The 20002-nt window shown below is 39.0% G+C and overlaps 1 protein-coding gene across 1 annotated transcript in view; it reads left to right on the forward strand.

Moving 5' to 3' along the window:
- VSIG1 (V-set and immunoglobulin domain containing 1) overlaps nt 1-17175 on the forward strand; it is a 90831-nt gene extending 73656 nt beyond the window's left edge. Inside the window, exons 4-8 of the mRNA XM_055121135.1 lie at nt 6626-6824; nt 11768-11923; nt 12305-12424; nt 15744-15894; nt 16968-17175. Of these exons, the coding sequence (XP_054977110.1) occupies nt 6626-6824; nt 11768-11923; nt 12305-12424; nt 15744-15894; nt 16968-17175 (834 nt within the window). The remainder of the gene's footprint in view (nt 1-6625; nt 6825-11767; nt 11924-12304; nt 12425-15743; nt 15895-16967) is intronic.
- Nucleotides 17176-20002: the final 2827 nt, after the last annotated feature.

Genomic DNA, 20002 nt, shown 5'->3' on the forward strand with positions numbered 1-20002 from the left:
AGTTTGTTAGTCTACATGTGAAGGATTAGGTAGAAGGTTTGATGAAGGTGCTTCTTCTAAGGAAGTTACAAGTCAGGGACATTTTCACTCATTTCATCTTGATTCTTGCCTAGTTGTGAGACTTTTCAGTTACATCATTTTATGTCCTGATTCAGGACTAAAACTCTCTCAGCACAAGTTCTTACCCCACACCCTCTGAACTCACTGTGGTCTGTAAGTACAGCTGATAATGCAACTCATTGTGATTCATCAAGCATCAAGCATAAGTGGACTGGCTTAGCCCTAGTTTTATATGGAGCAGGTAAAGTAGTGGCCAGTTGTGAAAATGCTCCTGGAGGGACACCAGGCTTTGTGACAGGTAAGAGGACAGGGTCTCAAAATTTTGTTTATAATGTAAATATGCCAAATGCTTGTTAGTTTATTAGAAATGGGTTATCTTGTACGTTATTCAAATGAAGGTAACAGAACTTTGATGAATTGACCCACCCTTTGAATTTTGGGATTGTAAATTGTGTAATCACCAAACGACTAGGAATCCAGCCTTTCTCTTTTGCTGCCTGCATTCGGTGGTCTAGTACCACTTCCCTACCGGGGACAGCCGATGCATAGGTGGATGACGGAGGAAACTGGGGCCAGGCTGGTTGGTGATAAGTTGCCGTTTAATCCACTCTCCCCACCCACCTGCTCCAATCTCATTAAGCCCCTCATTCTTGTCTCTTCCAGTCTCCCACTCATTTCTCTGCACTCCGACTCGTTGCCTTTGTCAAGGGCAAAATACCATCTAGGGGTTTTTCTCCTTTCCTTAGTGCAATAACAACATTTAAATTAACATCTTAATTCTACTTCTTAATATTAGTTATTTTGTACAGACACAGTAAGAGATACATTAAGCTTGTAGGGTGGCTCTCTTGGGGACATCTCGCTATAGATCCCAGGCTACAGTGCTCAGGCCAGATTAATCTTTCTTAACTCTAGCAGGGTCCTAATCCAGTTGTTACTTTTTGGATTATGACAAAATTTTTCCATGACCATGCTCTTAACTTATAGTTAAGTATTATGGCGCTTTGGCCCGGCCCATTTCAATGCCAGGGTAGCTCACAGCGTTCCGTGGGTCTATTCAGTCCCTCTCTCGGACCCTGATTTTAGGGTGCTAGGAAGAAAGGGCAACTGGGACTTAAGTCAAGAGAACAGATGCCCAAGAGTGAATATTATTCAAAGTAAATTAACTCCCAAGTTACAAAGCATAGCATTAACTGTCTTCCTGTGTCTATATAAGAAAGACATTGTTCTGAATTAACTATGCAAAAGACATAAGGAGAAGAGAAAAGCAATATTTACAAGTTAACAGAGTCTGATTGGGAGATATAAAGGTGATTGGTTTAGGGAAGCAAAGCACAAAGAAAGAGGATACAGTTAAACACAGAGGAATGGGATTGCCTGGAGTGCACTGTGAATGGCTGCAATCCAATAAACCTAAGCTCCCTGTGGCAGGGCAGAAAGGACAAACTAATATTATCCTACAGTAAGTAAAACAAGTATTCCCTGGAGCAAAGTCTGTGATTATAACAGGTATAAATGGACTAATTGAATTACAAATGGATCATCCGGGGGAGGAAAGAAAACTAGCAGATGTTATAGAGTTAGGGAGAGAGACAAATTGCCTTTCCTTTGATAAGCTCTTTGAGCCCCATTCCCCTCAAACTTTTTAGTTGAGAGCTATATTAGCTTTCTACATGAAACAGAACATATTTTCTGGTCAACCAGTTGTTTAAATAGCAATAAGTGAATTACACAATAATCATTTGAATTACACACATTTATATGAAACAAAGTATGTACATAGATTGGACTATGAAAGGATCATCTCTAATCTAGTGAGTCCGAGGCTTCAGTCATCCATTCCTGTATCATCTTTATGATTTTTGTCATATCTATGTATCACCAGCATCAATAATTATTTAATTATTTTCCCCCCTTTATTTACAAGAGTTCGAGGGCTGGAGCGATAGTGCAGCGGGTAGGGCATTTGCCGTGCACGTGGCCGACCCGGGTTTGATTCCTCTGCCCCTCTCGGAGAGCCCGGCAAGCTACCGAGAGTATTTCGTCCGCACATCAGAGCCTGGCAAGCTACCCATCGTGTATTTGATATGCCAAAATCAGTAACAACAAGTCTCACAATGGAGACATTACTGGTGCCTGCTCGAGCAAATCAATGAGCAATGGGATGACAGTGACAGTGACAGTGACAAGAGTTTGATTCCTCCATCCCTCTCGGAGAGCCCGGCAAGCTACCGAGAGTATCCTGCCCACACAGTAGAGCCTGGCAAGCTACCCGTGGCATATGCGATATGCCAAAAACAGTAAGAACAAGTCTCACAATGGAGACGTTACTGGTGCCCACTCAAGCAAATCGATGAACAATGGGATGACGGTGCTATAGTGCTACAGTGCTTCCTTTATTTAAATGACTTTTTAAAGCCTTAAATAACTACATTAGTCTCACTCTATTCATGAAGTCACAGATTTGATATGAGAGATATATTTTTCTAATAGACATGGAACATTTTAAGTTTTAATTCATGTACACCTAAAATCAATACCTATACTTGGGGGAAAATATATCATACTTTGGGATGCATGGTCAAATGTGAAAAGTAAAAGTAGAAGACATTGTAAGAGGTTTTTTCTTATCACAATGTAGGTTACCACGGAAGCATAACCATAGCTGCCTCCCTTTCCTGTGTCACAAATATCAAAGCAGGCTAAAACCCAGGTCTTCTAACTTCCATTCCAGGCCTCTCTGTGCCATAGTATGCTGCTCCCACAGTTACTATAATTATTTAAACATCACATGGGTTTTTTTTTTTTGGAGCCACACTTGCTAGTGCTCAGAAGCAATATCAGTACTGGATATTGAATCCATGGCTCCCACATACAAAGTATGAATTCTAGCTGTTTGTACCATCTGCCTAGTCCAAAACATGATGTTCTTTAGATCCCTATTGATATCTTTCTTAAGTGTAGTAAGCTACACTGTCTTTTGCTAAATCTTCCAATCTCTCTGGGTTTGACTTCCATTATTGGTCTAAATAAAATAACTGTAGTTCTTCCCTCTGCTACATGGGAAGAAATGTAGTAGCTACCATTGACTAAGAACTTCTTTGACTCTTTTTGGTTGTTATTGTTGTTTGAGGTTTTGAGGGGGAGGGGAATATCCATTAGTACTCAAGCCTTAATCCTGGCTCTACATTCAGGGATCACTCCAAGGATGCTCAGAGATCCAATTCAAGTACCAGGGATCAAACCACCACATGGAAGACAAGCTGTCCTATCCACTACATTATCAATTCAGCCCCATTTCCTTGTCTCTACCATATTACTTTGTTTCATTTTCAAACAGTCACTATGAGGGGATGGAATAAAATAATTTTCTGTAATAACCGTTTTTTTGCTTTATGAGTCACAACTGGTGATGCACAGGGGTTACTCCTGGCTCTGCACTCAGGAATTAACCCTGGCGGTGCTCAGGGGACCATATGGGATGCTGGGAATCAAACCTCGGTTGGCTGCATGCAAGGCAAATGCCCCACCTGTGTGCTATTGCTCCAACCCCTGTAATAGCCTTTTAAAAAATTTTATTGAATCGCCGTGAGATAGTTACAAACTTTCATGTGTGGGTTATAATCACAAAATGATCAAACACCCATCCTTCCACCAGTGAACATTACCCACCACCAATATCCCCGGTAGACCCCCTCTTTCCCACCCTCCTCCTGACTCCATGGCAGACAATATTCCTCATACTCTCTCTCTACTTTGGGGCATTATGGCTTGCAACACAGACACTGAGAGGTCATCATGTTTGTTACATTATCTACTTTCAGCACACATCTTCCATCCTGACTGATTCCTCCAGCCATCATTTTCTTAGTGCTCCCTTCTCTATTCCATCTGCCTTCTCCCCTCTGCTCATGAAGCAGTCTTCCAGCTATGAGGCAATCCTCCTGGCCCATGTATCTATCTACTGTTCTTGGGTGTCAGCCTAATGTGATTTTATTCTATGCTCCACAAATGAGTGCAGTCCTTCTATGTCTCTCCCTCTCTTTTTGATTCATTTCACTTAGCATGATACTCTCCATGTCTATCCATTTATAAGCAAATTTCATGACTTCATCTATCCTAATAATTGCATAGTATTCCATTGTGTAGATGTACCAAATGTTCTTTAACCAGTCATCTGTTCTAGGCACTTGGGTCACTTGGGTTGTTTCCATATTTTGGCTATTGTGAACACTGCTGCAATGAACATATAGCTACAGATGTCATTTCTACTGTGCTTTTTGCATCCTCGGGATATATTCCCAGAAGTGGTATTGTGGGGTCATATGGAAGCTCAATTTCTAGTTTTTGAAGGACTGTCCATATTGTTTTCCAGAAAGGCTGGACCAGTCGTCATTCCCACACTGTAATAGCCATTTAAATAACAGGTTTCTGGAGAAATAGGACAGAGGTTATAGCACTTGTCTTGCATGTGAACCACAAGTTATTCCCCAAGCCTCACTAGAAGTGATCCATGAGCATAGAGTCAGGAGTAAGCTTAAGCACTGCTTGGGTGTGGCCTACCAATCTTTCTAATTAATAGAGAACAGGATGGATCCAAATCCGATCTGTCTTTTTTTTCCTTATCGAGAGAAGTATGTCTATATGAAAGGAGCATGGATTTTCTGTCTTTCCATGAGACCAGATACTCCCGAGAGTTCCTCTGGTAAACTAAATTCAAACTTAAATTTATTGCATGCTGGGGATTGAATCTATGGCTTCCTGCAAAACAAAGCAGGTGTTCTCGCACTGATAAAATTGTATAGACAAGGTATGAATGGTTTAAGATTACCATCCAAAAGTTTCATCTAAGCAGAATCAGTGGGTGAGTATCCCCTAACCTATACTTCAGAATTGAATGCAATAAGCACCAACAGCCGACCAGCTGAAATATAGGCACACCAGCCCTGCTTTAAAAACATCACACAGAGGGCTGGAGCGATAGCACAGCAGGTAGGGCATTTGCCTTACGACCCGGGTTCGATTCCCAGCACCCCATATGGTCCCCTGAGCATGGCCAGGGGTGGTTCCTGAGTGCAGAGCCAGGAGTAACCCCTGTGCATCACCAGGTGTGACCCAAAAAGCAAAAAAAAACATCACACAAAGGAGGTAAGAGTGTGTGCAGCTGTTCAGTCATACAATGTTCAAAGACCCGTCCTTTCTCCAGTGTACATTTCCCACAACCAATGCCCCCGGTTTCCCTTCCTCCTGAGCCCATCCCACTCCATTCTGCCTCTATGGCTATGGAAGGCATTTTTTTCTCCCCCTCTCTCTCTCCTCTTTTTCTCTCTACTGTTGAGTAGTATGGTTTGCAATAAAGGTACTGAAAGTTTATCATATAAATCACTTTACCTACTTTTCAGCACTCAGTTCTTATCCAGAATGATCATTTACAACTATAATTGTCATAGTGGTCCCTTCTCTATTCCAACTGCCCTCTATTCCCATCATTCAAGTAAAGCTTTCAATCCTGTACAACTCCTCCTGGTCATGCTTCTACTGTCCTTAGGCATTAGTCTCATACTACATTTTTGAAAAATATCTCACATATGAGTAAAACCATTCTATGTATGTTCCTGTACTTCTGACTCATTTAACTTAGCATGATACACTCCATGTCCACCCATTTATAAGTGAATTTCAAGAATTTATTTTTCCTGGTGGCTGCATAGTATTCCATTGTGTAGATGTTTCATCGTGCAGACAATTTCTTCATTCATTCATTTGTTCTTGGGCACTTGGGTTGTTTCTAGATCCTGGCTATTGTGAATAGTGCTGCAATAGACAGAGATGTCAGGCCTCTTTCTAATGCCAGGCAAAATGTCAGATCAAAATGCATTAAATACCTCAATATCAGACCTGAATCTATAAAATACATGGAGGAAAATACTTGAAGCTAAAGGCATGTTCAATGATGAAACACCACTGACCAAGCAAGTAGAAGGAAAGATAAATGAATAGAACTATATTAAACTAAGAAGCTTCTGCACCTCGAGAAATGGTTACCAAGACACAAAGAATGCTCATGAATGGGAAAATTTATTTACACGATACCTATCTGACAATGGGGTTAATATCAAAGACATGTAAGGCATTGGTAAAACTTTACAAGAAAAAAATTCCAACCCCATCAAAAATGGGAAAAAGTAATGAACAGAGCTTCCTTAAAGAAGAAATACAAATGGCCAATAGGCACATGAGAAAAAATGCTCTACATTACTACCCATAAGGAGAAGTAAATCAAACCAACAATGAGTTATCATCTTACATGAGAGGCTGTCACACATCAAAAAGAACAAGGACCAGTGCTGGCATGCATGTGGGCAGAAAGGGACTCTCCATTGTTGGTGGTGATACCAACTGGTCTAGTGTTTCTGAAAAACAATACACGCTTTCCTAAAAAAAATACTAGAAATTGAGGTTCAATATGACCTAGCAGTATCACTTCTGGGAATATACCCTGAGGGCCCAAAACAACACTGGAAACTTTCTAATTCTCATTTTCTGTCTTGTTTGTCTTCCCTAGATTTACTATTCTGAAGGTGGGCAAGCTGCAGCCATTGGACAATTTAAAGGTCGAATTATAGGATCTAAGGACCCTAACAATGCATCCATAACTATTTCACAAATGCAACCATCAGACAGTGGCATTTATATTTGTGATGTTAACAACCCTCCAGACTTCAGCGGCAAAAATCAAGGCATTCTCAACGTCAGTGTATTGGGTATGGCAATTTTTTTCTGTTTTCTTTTTTGGGGATGGGAGCAAGGAGCAACTTAGGACACTGAATGAACCAGGGCAGTAACTTCTGGTGCTAGTTCAGTCCCAGGGTAAATATCCTCCCTGCTCCCTATTCGTATAAGGGAAGCAGACACCACACCCACCCAAATCATACAGTAATACTGAGAAATGACTCATAAAATATGTTGAGACAGTTGCCAACCCAAAAGAGCTGCCAAGAAGAAGAAAGACAGAAATAGATGACCCAATCTCCGGGGATCCCCATCTCTGAAGGAGTGAGAACAGATGCAACAACACAAAGTCCCACTGAACCAGCAACTCTTTTTAGAGGGAACTTCCAATCAGAGACAGTGGGAGGAATCCGAGAGGGGAAACTAACAATTTATTACCTCTCCTAAGCCTGTCACCATTCCTGCTGTTACATCACTCCTGAAATAAATGCAAGAAAGTCTCTAAAAATGTTGATGTTTGGTTCAGAGATAGTACAGAAAATAAGGTGTTTGCCTGCCATGTATATACTGACCTGGGAGTTTGATCCCTGGAACAATGTATGGTACCTCCAAGTACCACAATGAGTAATCTCTTATCAAAAAGCTGAGAGTAAGGTCTGAGCACAACTGAGTGTGGCCCAAAGTACAAAAAAAAAGTTAATTAGGAAAAGGATCACATGCTAAGTCAGAGAATTTATTTATATATATATTCATTATGCAGCATTTGGCAAGTCAGATCTGCTCTTACAGTGAATTAGAGTTGTCATTTGTGCAGCATTTATTGTAGACTTTCTGTCTGAAGCCATGAGGTTTAAAACGATAGAGGCATGGTCTTCTGCTCTGAAGGGAGTTCACAGTTTGGACCATGTCTGGGTTCCTTCAAATGACTGAAAGGACAATGGCAATTTCTGTCCTGTGTGTAGACCTAGCAAGTCTTGTCTAATGACGTTCGGAAGTACTACAGAGAAGGGCAAAAGCATTAATGAATTCAAGGTTCAGTTCTTCCTACTCCAAGACAAACAAACTCTCAAGAGACAAGGGTGGTGAGAGAAAAACAAATTTATTTAGTTGCCATCAACCTCAAACCAGAGAGTTACTATCAAAAAAAAAAATCCATGTGACTTTCAGGCTGAGTCTTGGGGGCGTCTGAAGGACTAGTGGAGGAAATAGACAAAAGCAGAAAAGGGTTGGAGATGGACTGGTTGCAGAAAGGGGTGCAGCCAGGCAGCATCTTTCTGACCTTAGGGGTCTGATGAAGTCATAGGGCATGCTGCCCTGATCTTTGTAAAACAAGATAACACCGCTGTGCAACACTGGCCTTTGAGAAGATGCCATCAGGGAATAGACATCTGTTGTTTCTTCTTTTCCTCTTTTCTGTGATTGGCTCCTAGTTTAATACTAAACACAATTTACAGGAACATTTCTTAATATCTGGAGGAAGGAAGAATCAAGGGATGAACAAACGATGTAGAAATTCTTTGGATAATAAGATGGAGTTTCTAGTGCCTGCTCACTTATGAAAAGGATGCCAACACTCACTGACTACCCAGTTGAGCTAAAGGTTCTCCCACTTTTAAGTAACCCACAAGGAACTAATCTAATCATTGGTCCTCTCATGTTTAGTACATTCATCACAGGAAAGGAAGATTGAGCTCAACTCAGTGACTTGATAATTGAGTATCATATTAAAGCGGTAACTGAGTAACAAGGTTCAAGCCGAGGGGAAATATTAAAAGTTGTCTGGGCTGGCTTTTTGTCATGTTGATGCCAAAAATGAACCAATAATTTACTGGGAGTTCTGCCACACACATACTACCACCAAGAAGAAAGAAGGTCAACCAAGAGCTGGTTTTTAAGAGCAAATTTAGATCAGTAATTTTGATTTCTTGAGGAAAATGTTTCTGTAATAATTTATATGTTATGACGTCCTTAGACATACAGGATACAAGTAGGATAAAAGGAAGAAGTATCTGTTGGTTTCCTTATTTGTTTGGTAACTTTAAAGACCTGAAATTTAAAGCTTGGTTGTTACAATTTAGATCTTGTGCTTGCAGTGAACAATGGTGTTTTAACATTTAATTAAGATATACTTTTATTAATGTGGATAAAAACAAAGGTGTGCATTTATGTTTCCAGTTAACTGTGAAATACTGGCAATTTTCTCTAAAAGTTTTGGAGGGTAATTGGGGGGATATATAGCATAAAGGGCTGAAGAACATGCTTAGTATGTACAATGCCCATATTCAGTCCCCAGCACCATATGGCTCCCCCAGCATCATTAGGAACAACTTTAAGCACCAACTGGGAGTGGTCCTGCCTGAATTATGCTGAATGTCACCCCCAAACAAAGAAACTTGCTTTTTGCCAATTTTCAAATTTTATTGAATACACTAGTGCCCATTCTTTTGTATTATTTCAATTTTTATTGAATCACCATGAGACACAATTACAAAGTTGTTTATGATTGGGTGTCAGTCATACAATGTTCCAACACCTATCCATTCATCAGTGTATTTTTCCCACTACCAAAGTCCCCTTTTTCCCCTCCCAGCATCCCCCGTACCCCCCCTCCTGCCTCTATGGCAGGAACTTTTCTTCTTTCTATCTCTTGTTCTCTCTTTCTCTCTCTTTCTTTTTACTGTGCCCATTCTTTTTGCTTGGACTAAGGGCTGTGATCTGGTGTGGGGGTAGGTGTGTAAGAGAGGCTAAGATAGCTCTTCATAGTAATACATCTTTCTAAGATACTTCATCGCTCAATAACAGTCATCAATCCCATGCATGCATTTATGCATGTATTCATTTAACAAGCCTTAATACATGTGCCAACAAAAATTCCATGTGTAAGGCTCTGTATTTGTGTTATACATAGTGAGATAATCTATTATTCCCATTTTATAGACTAGTCAACTGAGGTTTGGCTATGTCATATTATTTATCTAAACACCTCTAGGGGAGTGTTTTGAATCCAATATTCTGTGTGATTACAGAGCTGTGCTCCTAAGTGCTTGGCAATTTAGAGTTTTTAAGGTATAACTAGCCCTAGCCACATTAAATAACTTATTCTAACAGTGGAGGGATTCATTTCTAAATTAAATGATCAAGGTGAGTTGGAAAATCTTATAACAGATCATTTTCTGTATGTGAAATGATGGTTAGAATCATCAGTGAGCAGAAAAGATGAGTGAGGAGTTACAGACTCTGTTTTTCATAAAATTTCTTCAATGATGTGTTAATAAACAGCATTTAGTAGGTCCCAAACAGGCTTCCTCATTGCTCCTTCTTTACTCCTTCTGTTAAAACTTATTCCTCCTCCTCCTCATGTAGACTTTGTTACAGGGGTTAAAAAAAAGATCATATACCTAGCTATAGAAATCAGAACTCTGAGAATCATCTTCTTTGACCCCACTCTCTTATTCATACAGCATATTTATCCAGTTGGTTACCAAATCTCTAGTGATTATACTTCCATAATACCTTCTGAGTCTTCTCTTCCTCTCTCTTGATTCAGATGCTCTGTCTGTTCCTTTCTCTTGGTTCAGTTTTCCCCCTGGGGTAAAAATTACGCCCCTGAAAATTTGAAACAAACTACTGAGGGGTTGGGGATGTATCTAAGTTTTATAGTGCTTGACTTGCATGTGTGAGACCCTGGGGTTGATGAAGAAAATTGAAGAAAATTTGACTAAAATATCTTACTTAAAGTCCTTCCATGATCCTCTCTCAATAAAAAAATACATAAAATACAAAGCCCCGAAAGCTCTAGCGTTGTCTTTCACTCTCTTTGTTCTCTTTCCAGAATTTTGTCAGTAAATTTTGAATTTCTGGTGCTTATATCAGAGGCAGGAATACAGAAAGTATTCAAGCGAATGCTTGTGGAGTGAAGGATGAATAAAAATTTAAGCGCTGTTCATTTGTGTGATATAAAAAACACAGTATGAGAATAATACCCAAGGACAGTAGAACTAGGGGCAGCAGGACTGGTCCACAGTTGGAAACTTGCCACAAGTGGTGGAGGGAGGGCATTTATGACAGAGAAAGAACCACTATGACAATGACAGTCAGAAATAATCATTCTGGACAAGAACGGAGTGCTGAAAGTATGTAAAGGGATGTATATGATAACCTTTCCATATCTGTATTGCAAACCATAATGCCCCAAAGGAAAGAGAGAGTGGGAGAGAAAGAGAGAGAAGGGAGAATAGGAGGAGGAGGTGGTAAGGAGGTAGACAAGGAGGAGAATGAGGAGGACAAGGAGGAGGAGAAAAAGAAATGTGTCTGCCATACAGCAGACCGGGGTGGGGGTGGCAGGAGGGAATTGGGGTGTTGGAACATTATATGGCTGAAACCCAAGCATGACCAACTTTGCAACTGTGTATTTCACGTGATTCAATTTAAAAGAGAGAGAGAGAGCTAAGTGTTGTGCTCACCACCATGTGCTTCCTGCACTGAGGAACACAGGAAAATCCAAACCCTCAGCATTCCATATCACCTCTTAAAATATATTTCCCACAATATTTCATAAAATTAAAATATGGCGTTATTTAAATAGCCCTTATAGAAGAATAAATAGGCTATGTCAAATCATATAAGGGCTCTATCTTCCTTTAAAAATTTACCACAAAGGTATAAACTTTGTTCTTAATAGTCTTATATTTGCATACATGTGGCTGTTTTAATAAAAGCGTATTTTAAGACACAATGTGGAAGTTCATGGTTATGAATCTAGAGGAGAAAGCAGAGAGAGATGCCTTTAGAATCTTAATATCCTGATGACTGTGATGCCCTTGCACCTGAAGTGTTTTACTGCCACCTGGTGGTAATAACAGCAAACTGTCAAATCAAATTTGATACTTAAAAAATAGTTTTGTATAAAGTAAGGAAGTGACTGCAATTTGTCATTCATCCAGCAGGATTTTCATTCTTTGTCATTGTCTTTCAGTTAAACCTTCTAAGCCGTCTTGCAGAATTCAAGGAATACCTGAAGCTGGTCATTCTATAGCTCTTTCTTGCAGCTCAGTGCTTGGGACGCCCTCACCTCTGTACTACTGGCATAAAGTTGAAGGAAGTGACAAAGTTCCAGTAAAAGAAGGTTTTAGTAAGTATAGATGTAAGCAAGAGCTGATAGATGTGATTTGCTGACAGTAAGTGCTCATCTTCAGGGTTCAATCTTCTACATTTTTTGGAAGGAGATGTGAAAAAAAAATGTCTCTCAACACAATTATTGTGCTCAGCATGATTTCTGGTCTTCCTTATGGCTTTTAGAAATCAAACCCATTTTTGGCTTAGAGGTAGAAGTTAGTAGTTAATAGGTATAGTCCCTGAAGGACTACTTTTGGAACAGAATCAAAGGGTCTAATCAGATTTGGACATCTCAAAGGAATGCTTCTGTGAGGTAGTAGATTGTGGACATTGATTTGATATGGACATGATCTGTATCTATAAGAGATTTCAGCAAACTATTTCCTGGTTTTGACAGATGCAGCTACCGGGATTTTGGTTATTGGAAATCTGACTAAGTTTGAAGAAGGTTACTATCAGTGTACTGCTGTCAACGTCCTTGGCAATAGTTCCTGTGAAATCGATCTAACTTCTTCACGTGAGTTAAGCATCAAACTTTAACCACTTCTTTATGGTGTCCTGGGTGTGCCAATAGACGAAATTAGTTAAGGATTCCCAATGAATCTTTCATGTCTTTCTGGGTATTGTTGTGATTGAGTTCTAGGTTGATGTGCATAGCTATCTTTAAATCTAATGCTGACATAATACTTAATACATTGTTCACAATGCCCTAAGTTGCTTAATAAATCCATCTTTTTACTCTTCACAAAATATCAATAAAATATGCATTATGATTCAATAAGTAAAATAATGGCCAGGCTGAATTGCTGTTGGTGTATCCAGGTGAAACTGTAGTCATGTTTGTCAAACATGAACTCACACATTTTTCCATTCTTAATTTGTCAAGATCTGCCAACAGCAGCAGCAAATCTCTCACATCTATATTCACAGTAGCTAATATTTTTGGAACACAAATTATGTGTCATTTAGCTGGGTACTGTGACTGCTAATCATCTCAGTTAATCCTCCAACCATTCTATCTAGAAGGTAGTATATATTTTAGCTTCCTTTTACTACAAAGGAAACCAACAATCAGGGAAGTAAGTGACTTTCACCAAGGTCATCTGATTGCTAACTGGCAGAGCCCAGATATCTCTAAACCTTAATCTTCTGGTTCAAAGTTAGTTAGCTACTTTTTAAGCATAGACTTAAAGACTTGAAATGATCAGATTATTTCAATCCAGGGCACTATCTTATAGAAATATCGTGCCACATCTTTATTTTTTTTTTAATTTTTGGGTCACACCCAGCAATGCACAAGAGTTACTCCTGGCTCTGCACTCAGGAATTACTCCTGGTGGTGCTCAGGGGACCATATGTGATGCTGGGATTTGAACCCGGGTTGGCCACGTGCAAGGCAAACGCCCTACCCCTGTGCTATAGCTCCAGCCCTATATTGCCACATCTTTTAAGGACCATTAAATAATACTTAACATCATGTAATCTATGTCATATTAAATTGACACTGTTGTTAAATTTGATATAAGATTTTCTGTTACTTTGGACTCTGCTGTCTGAATATGTATCATATTGAAGGTGGCTGCTTTCATTGGCTCATTATTTTGCCATGAAGCTGGGCTTCCTTCATTTGTCTTGAATTACACATTTTTTCCAAAACTTAGGTTACTCCTTAATTCCCATAGCATGTCTCATGGTTTTAATTTTTTGGTTAGTCCTTTTCTGTGGCCTGATTGTATTGCCAAACCCTTGATCATTTCTGTTATTTTTCTCTAGCTCTTTCCAAATCCCCTTTGCCCTTCCAGTGGTAGTCATGCCACAAATGTATATATTCATAAGATTTGTACCTAAACCTTCCTTCCTTTCAAATTCTTCTTTCCTTTCAAATCCAATGATGCCTCGCTTATTTTTTTCCTTATTTTCTTATTTTCTTCCTTATTTTCTTCCTTCCCTGACATCTTGCCTTTCTTACTCAAATACTGAGAATCTACTATATGCCAGGGGCTTTCCTTTTTGATTGAGGGATGAATAATGTATGTACCTTACATCCAAAGAACTCACAATTGATCTAAAGGGACTCTAGAATACAGGTTTCCACAGAGTCTGTAGGACAGCAATGATGGCCACTCAATACCTCTGCTGCAAACCACAACACTCAAAAGGGGAGAGAGAGTAAAAGGGAATGCCCTGCCACAGAGGCAGGGTGGGGTGGGAGGAAGATGGGGTGGGGGTGGTAGGAGGGATGCTGGGACCATTGGTGGTGGAAAATGGGCACTGGTGGAGGGATGGGCACTCGACAACTGTATAACTGAAATGCAAACACGAAAGTTTGTAAGTCTGTAACTATATCTCACAGTAATTCACTAATAAGAAGTTAAAAAAGAAGCAATGAATATGCTTATAGAACTAGGGTCATTATCAACTGGATGCCATTTGAGCTGGAGAATGAAGAAACTTGAAAAGTTTATCTATGAAATTGGGATAAAGGTAAAAGGAGGCTGAAATATGATAGTGAAGCAGGAGGCTAAGGAGATCAACTTGGACAAGTTGATGCTGGGAGGAGAGGATAGAGAATTCCAGAGGGGATGCCTCAAGGTAAAAAACCCATAAGAAACTAGAGATTATTTCATGTATTTGTATCTGTTGAAAGTAGTTGAACAATTTTATAAGAAACATAAGGGAGTAGTAATAATGCATGAAAAATAAAATTAATGAGGAATTGTCAATCTCAGGGAAATATTCTAAGTGTTGTAAAAGAATCATGATATATGATGTTCTGCAGCTGTGGACAATATTTCCACAGACAATACTGCAAAACTTTGATTTAACTGCAACTTTGGCTCAACTATATTAGGAGAAAGTGGCAGGGTGCAAGAGAAATAATGTGAGTTAAACATTCAGCTTCTAGAGCTAAGTTTTCTGGCAGAGTATCAGGAACGACAGAGGTTAATAGAAAATGGCCCAAATTGGAAAAGGGCAGGATGTTTTAGAACATTCTATTCTTGTGTAACAGAAACAAGAAGAAAAATGCCAGAACATTTTTTAAAAGTTGAGTGGTTGCTTTTGGTGATGAGACTCCGAGGTAGAAAGTAGTAGAAAAGGGGTTGCTGGTGTCTGTGTGTGTATGTGTGTGTGTGTGTGTGTGTGTGTGTGTGTGTGTTATAGGAACCTAGAGGAACTGTTCTGACTTTCTAACTTATCACATGTATTCATTATCAGGCAACTCAGCAGGATTCTGTCTTAGAATATAAGATCTCCATCTCTGTTAGAGGGGAGACAAATGGTGATGGGCCCCCCTGGAATCTAGACATTGTCTCTTGAAGGTCTGATTTTTAGCTGGAGTTTTCCATAGATGGTCTAATGAATCAAATACCTGATACATGCAAATAACATGTCCTTTCCAGAGGCCAGGATGCTTAGACTGTTGTTGGACATTAGATTTTAGGAACCCTACTTCACATCTGCTCTGGAAAAGTCTGGTTATATGTTCCTATCTATAACACATAATTTCTTTGGTCATCAGATTTGGGATCTTTATAGTCTCTCTCAACAATCAAGCAAATGTGCAGTATAGACTCTAATCCCCATTTTGAAAGAAACTTGTATCCCCCTATTAGCACTTTTCCCCTTTAGGTGTGTGAATATGAATAAATAAGTGTGAATATATCAGTCAGCTTTCTTGTCCAACTGAAAGAATTCTAGAAGTTTCATTCTTCCAGCTAAGCAAGCGATTTTCTATTATATGCACACTTCAACTATGATTCATTGGTCACAAATGCATTTGTACAAGAGAAAACAAGTATATTCCACCTTACTAACCAGTTGTTTGTATCCTCTAGATCCAGAAGTTATAATTATTGTTGGTGCCTTGGTGGGAACCCTGGTAGGTGCTACTATTATCATCTCTGTTCTGTGCTTCGCAATGCGCAAAGCAAAAAAAGCAAAGGGGACAGAAAAGAAGAGAAATATCAACCCTGCCACAGAACTTGAGTAAGATCTTGTTTTGTTGTTCTTATTTGAATGAAGAAATTTTCTCAGACAAATCGCTGCCAGTCTGTTCTTAACTTTCAATTAAGATACTGGAGTTATCTCTCACCATCTTCTACTTTCACTTATTTAATATCAGAACAATGATGACTACCATCATTTATGTAATTTTATCCTTGAATGCACCTTGCACCAGTTTGTTCTGAGCACTTTATATATATCAAATTATTATCTTTCATAGCAACTAACTTGGGCTGGAGCAATAGCACAGTGGTAGGGCGTTTGCCTTTCATGCGGCCGACCCAGGTTCAATTCCTATGCCCCTCTCGGAGAGCCCGGCAAGCTACCGAGAATATCTCGCCCGCATGGCAGAGCCTGGCAAACTACCCGTGGCGTATTTGATATGTCAATAACAGCAAGTCTCACAATGGACACGTTACTGGTGCCCGCTCGAGCAAATCAATGAGCAATGGGATGACAGTGACAGTGACAGTGACAGCAGCTACCTTAGGTATAAAATATGTTTTGCTAGATCCCTGATAATATTCTTGTCTTTCTGTCACTTTTGACATTTTGTCACTTTTAAAACTTTTTATTTATTTTGAAACTCAGGAGTACACAAGGTGTGTGGGACCCAGGGAAGTCAGAATGTGGTTAGAATGTGACCATGCCCTGGTCATTCATGCCCTTTATGTATCTCACTCTTCTTTGTTCATCTATGTCTACAACTATGTGGACCATTCAGGGGGGTGTATTGTGCTTGTTGTGCTAAATGCAGCCTTGAGAGGCACTTGATCCACAAGTTTGGCCCTTAGACTTATTCATATTTTCAGTTTTCCTTTTTTAAAAAACACTGGCTCATCTCTTAGACTCTCATTATATTGTTCAGACCTAACATTTCAACACATAAAAAAGAAACCCGAGGTCTAACAGTAAAACGAAGTATCAGGAATTACAAAGGTGCTAAACCAACTGGAACCAATGGTAACAAGCTACAGAGCCTATGGATTCACAAGAATTTTCAAAGTCAATATTTTCCTAACTTGTTCTCTGTTGGGTCTGTCTTCTTCCTGTAGGCCAATGACAAAGACAAACCAAAATACAGAGTCTGAGGCAATGCTTAATGAAGATGCTGCCCCAGTAGAAGCAACTACGCTACCTGCCCATGAAACTGGCCCTGATACCATCATGGGGTCAGGTCGTGAGCCTGCACCTACCTCTGCCTCAGAGCCTGCCGCAGGATCAGAGCCTGTCCCTGTGCCTGAGCTGGAACCTCTGCCATAGCCACAGCTATAGCCACAACCACAACCATAACCACAACCCAACTAGGAGTCAGAGGTTGTAGTCGAGGCTGAAGGTGGTGATAAGAGAGCAAATAAGCAATAGGCAGGAAGCCCAAGTAGCCAAATGCAGTAATTAATCACTAAGGAACCAAAACCAGTATCTGGGATTTCAGTTTCCATAATCAGACTCCATTTTCTCCCCTACTTGCCTCTGACAGTGTGCTCCTGCCATCACTAAAAAATAAAGAGGGTAAGATAATTACTAAATAAATGTGAGGGTTCTTAATTATTAGTAGAGAGTTATTACCATTGTATTAAAATAAACACACAACTAATATCAAGACAAGTCGTTTCTAACTCAGTTGAAAGTGTTTTTGAAACACCACCTGTGTGATAGTTCAAAAAAAACTTTATTTCTCTATTTTCAGTCACTCTGTTACATCCCACTCACACATGAAAAGGTAACATTAATTGGGTTAAATATTTTTCATAGTAATTTTTTTCTTTTTTGCTGGGGAGGGTTTGGGGCCATACTGGGGAAGATGCTTAGGGATTACTATTGATTGTTCCCTGAATGCCCAGGGGAACTACACAGGGAATCAAACTCAGGTTGCAATAGGCAAGGCAAGCATTATCTTTCCAGCCCTAATTTTCTTTTTCATTTTTCTTCTTTAAAAAAAATTCTTTTAACTTTTCAAAACATTTAAAATTATGTGAAATTACAAAGTTATTCATGTTTGGGTTTCAGGAATACAATGTTCACTTTTCTTTGATTTTGACTCAGACCTAGTAGTGCTTGGGAGTTACTTCTGGCATGGTGCTTGGGGCCCACACCCAGTGGTATTCACAGAGCCATTCAGTGCTGGGATTGAACTCAGAGCTCCACATGCAAAACCTATACTCCAACCCCTGGAGTCATCTCACTGGCCCCTTCCCTGTTAATTTCAATTGCTCACAATAATTCATAAGCATTATTAAAGATTGGAAAATTTTGCTCAAAAATACTCAAGGTATATATATCAGGTGGTACATAACATTTAAAACTGATATTAAAGCTAAAAGTTTCACATAATATTAGAGTTTCCAAGGAACTAACCTACTGTCTTACATCTTAGTACAGAAACTTTGTAAAACTTTCAATGCATGACAATACACTTTCAAAGCAAACAATTCTAGATACAGTTTTCTGTTAGTGAATATAAAATGTATGTATCATAGGTGATACACCTATAATAAGATATGCAATACACCATTATGTAAAATTAGATTCAAAATCATATTTTGAATTGGCTACCACACTGTTTCTGTGTCTAACGTTATTTACTTTGCAAGGGCCAGACTAGGACATTTAAAAGTGAACAGGTAGCCTCCATTTCAGGCAATCTGAATGAATTTTTTACTGTTTGTAATATTCACATATTCTACATTAATAAGTAGATGCCATCCTTGTATAAATGCAAAATATTAACTAAAATTTATTGACACAATCTCTTCACTTGTTTAAAAGCTTTTCCACTGATCATATTTCTCCCACATCAGACCTCACCTGTTAAGTTCAACTGGAAGAATTTCACATGTAGATGTTTTTGTGTAATCAAACTTTTAATTTTTAAGGTTCAATAAATAATACTCAATAAAATCTTATTCTAATGACTCCTAAGGTAATTTTTTAAAAAAATTAAATGGAATCACTGTGAATTACAAAATTACAAAGATATTTATGATTGAATTTCAGGAATATATTGTTCTAACACCAATCCCTTCATCCATGCCCACTACACTTCAGTGTCACCAGTTTCACTCTACCCTACACAGCCTGCCTCTGTGGCAGGCATTTTTCCCTACCCCATTGTTCTAGTGTTCTGTTCTTCAACTTATCCTCCTCATCCCTGCCCCAGTGCCAAGCTTTCTACTGAAGACCAGTTCTCCTGGTCTAGTCTTTTAGACATTTGGTATTCCCCTATGAGGTTTCTTTATATCCCACATATGAGATTATTTTATACAAGACTTATTCTGAGTCTGTTTATCTCCCTCTGGCTGTGATTAATTCCTAAGGTAAATCTTTTATAAACACTTTAGTGACATATTTTTACACATAATAAACTGCACTTATTACAATTTGATGAGCTTTGACATATGCACACACTAATTAAATTATTACAATCTAAGTAGGGGTATCTCCATTATCTCAAAAAGTTCATCTTCCTGTACTTAGGCAACCATTTTTAGACAACTACAATCATTAGATATTATCTTTTCTTGGCCTTAATATAAATGGAATCAAATGGTAGTACATTTTTTTGTCTGGCTCCATCTATGTGAAATAATGAATTGTTAACATCACATCCGGATTTTCAGGTAGAGCATTTATTTAATCTATGACCCCTTTCTATAGTAATCATACCTAAATGCTTTTTGGGGAAGAGTCATTATAGGTTTAGGATAGATTGAAATATATATTATTGCACATGTCCAGAGACAGGAAAAGAAGTGATGGAAAACTTTTACTTATAAATCTTTTATATACTAACTTTCAGCCATTGGCTGAAGACATCATCTATAATTCAATTCATTCAGACAAAATATTTATGATGTCAGATGAATGAAGGAAGGAAAATTATGGTCTCAAAAATGGTATAGCAAGGAGTGAGTGAGTGCAGAGACAGGTGACAGCTGGATGTGACCCACAAACCAAAAACAAAGTGGCCTAATATTTAGATACTTAAAACACAAGCAGTATAAAATCATGGTATTCCAATTATTAGGATGTCCAAGTAGCAAAAAGTTATTTTCCTTTTCCATTTGTGATACAGGGAAATCACAAGGAA

This window comes from Sorex araneus, chromosome X (genome assembly GCF_027595985.1).
Source record: "Sorex araneus isolate mSorAra2 chromosome X, mSorAra2.pri, whole genome shotgun sequence".
Lineage (NCBI taxonomy): Eukaryota > Metazoa > Chordata > Mammalia > Eulipotyphla > Soricidae > Sorex > Sorex araneus.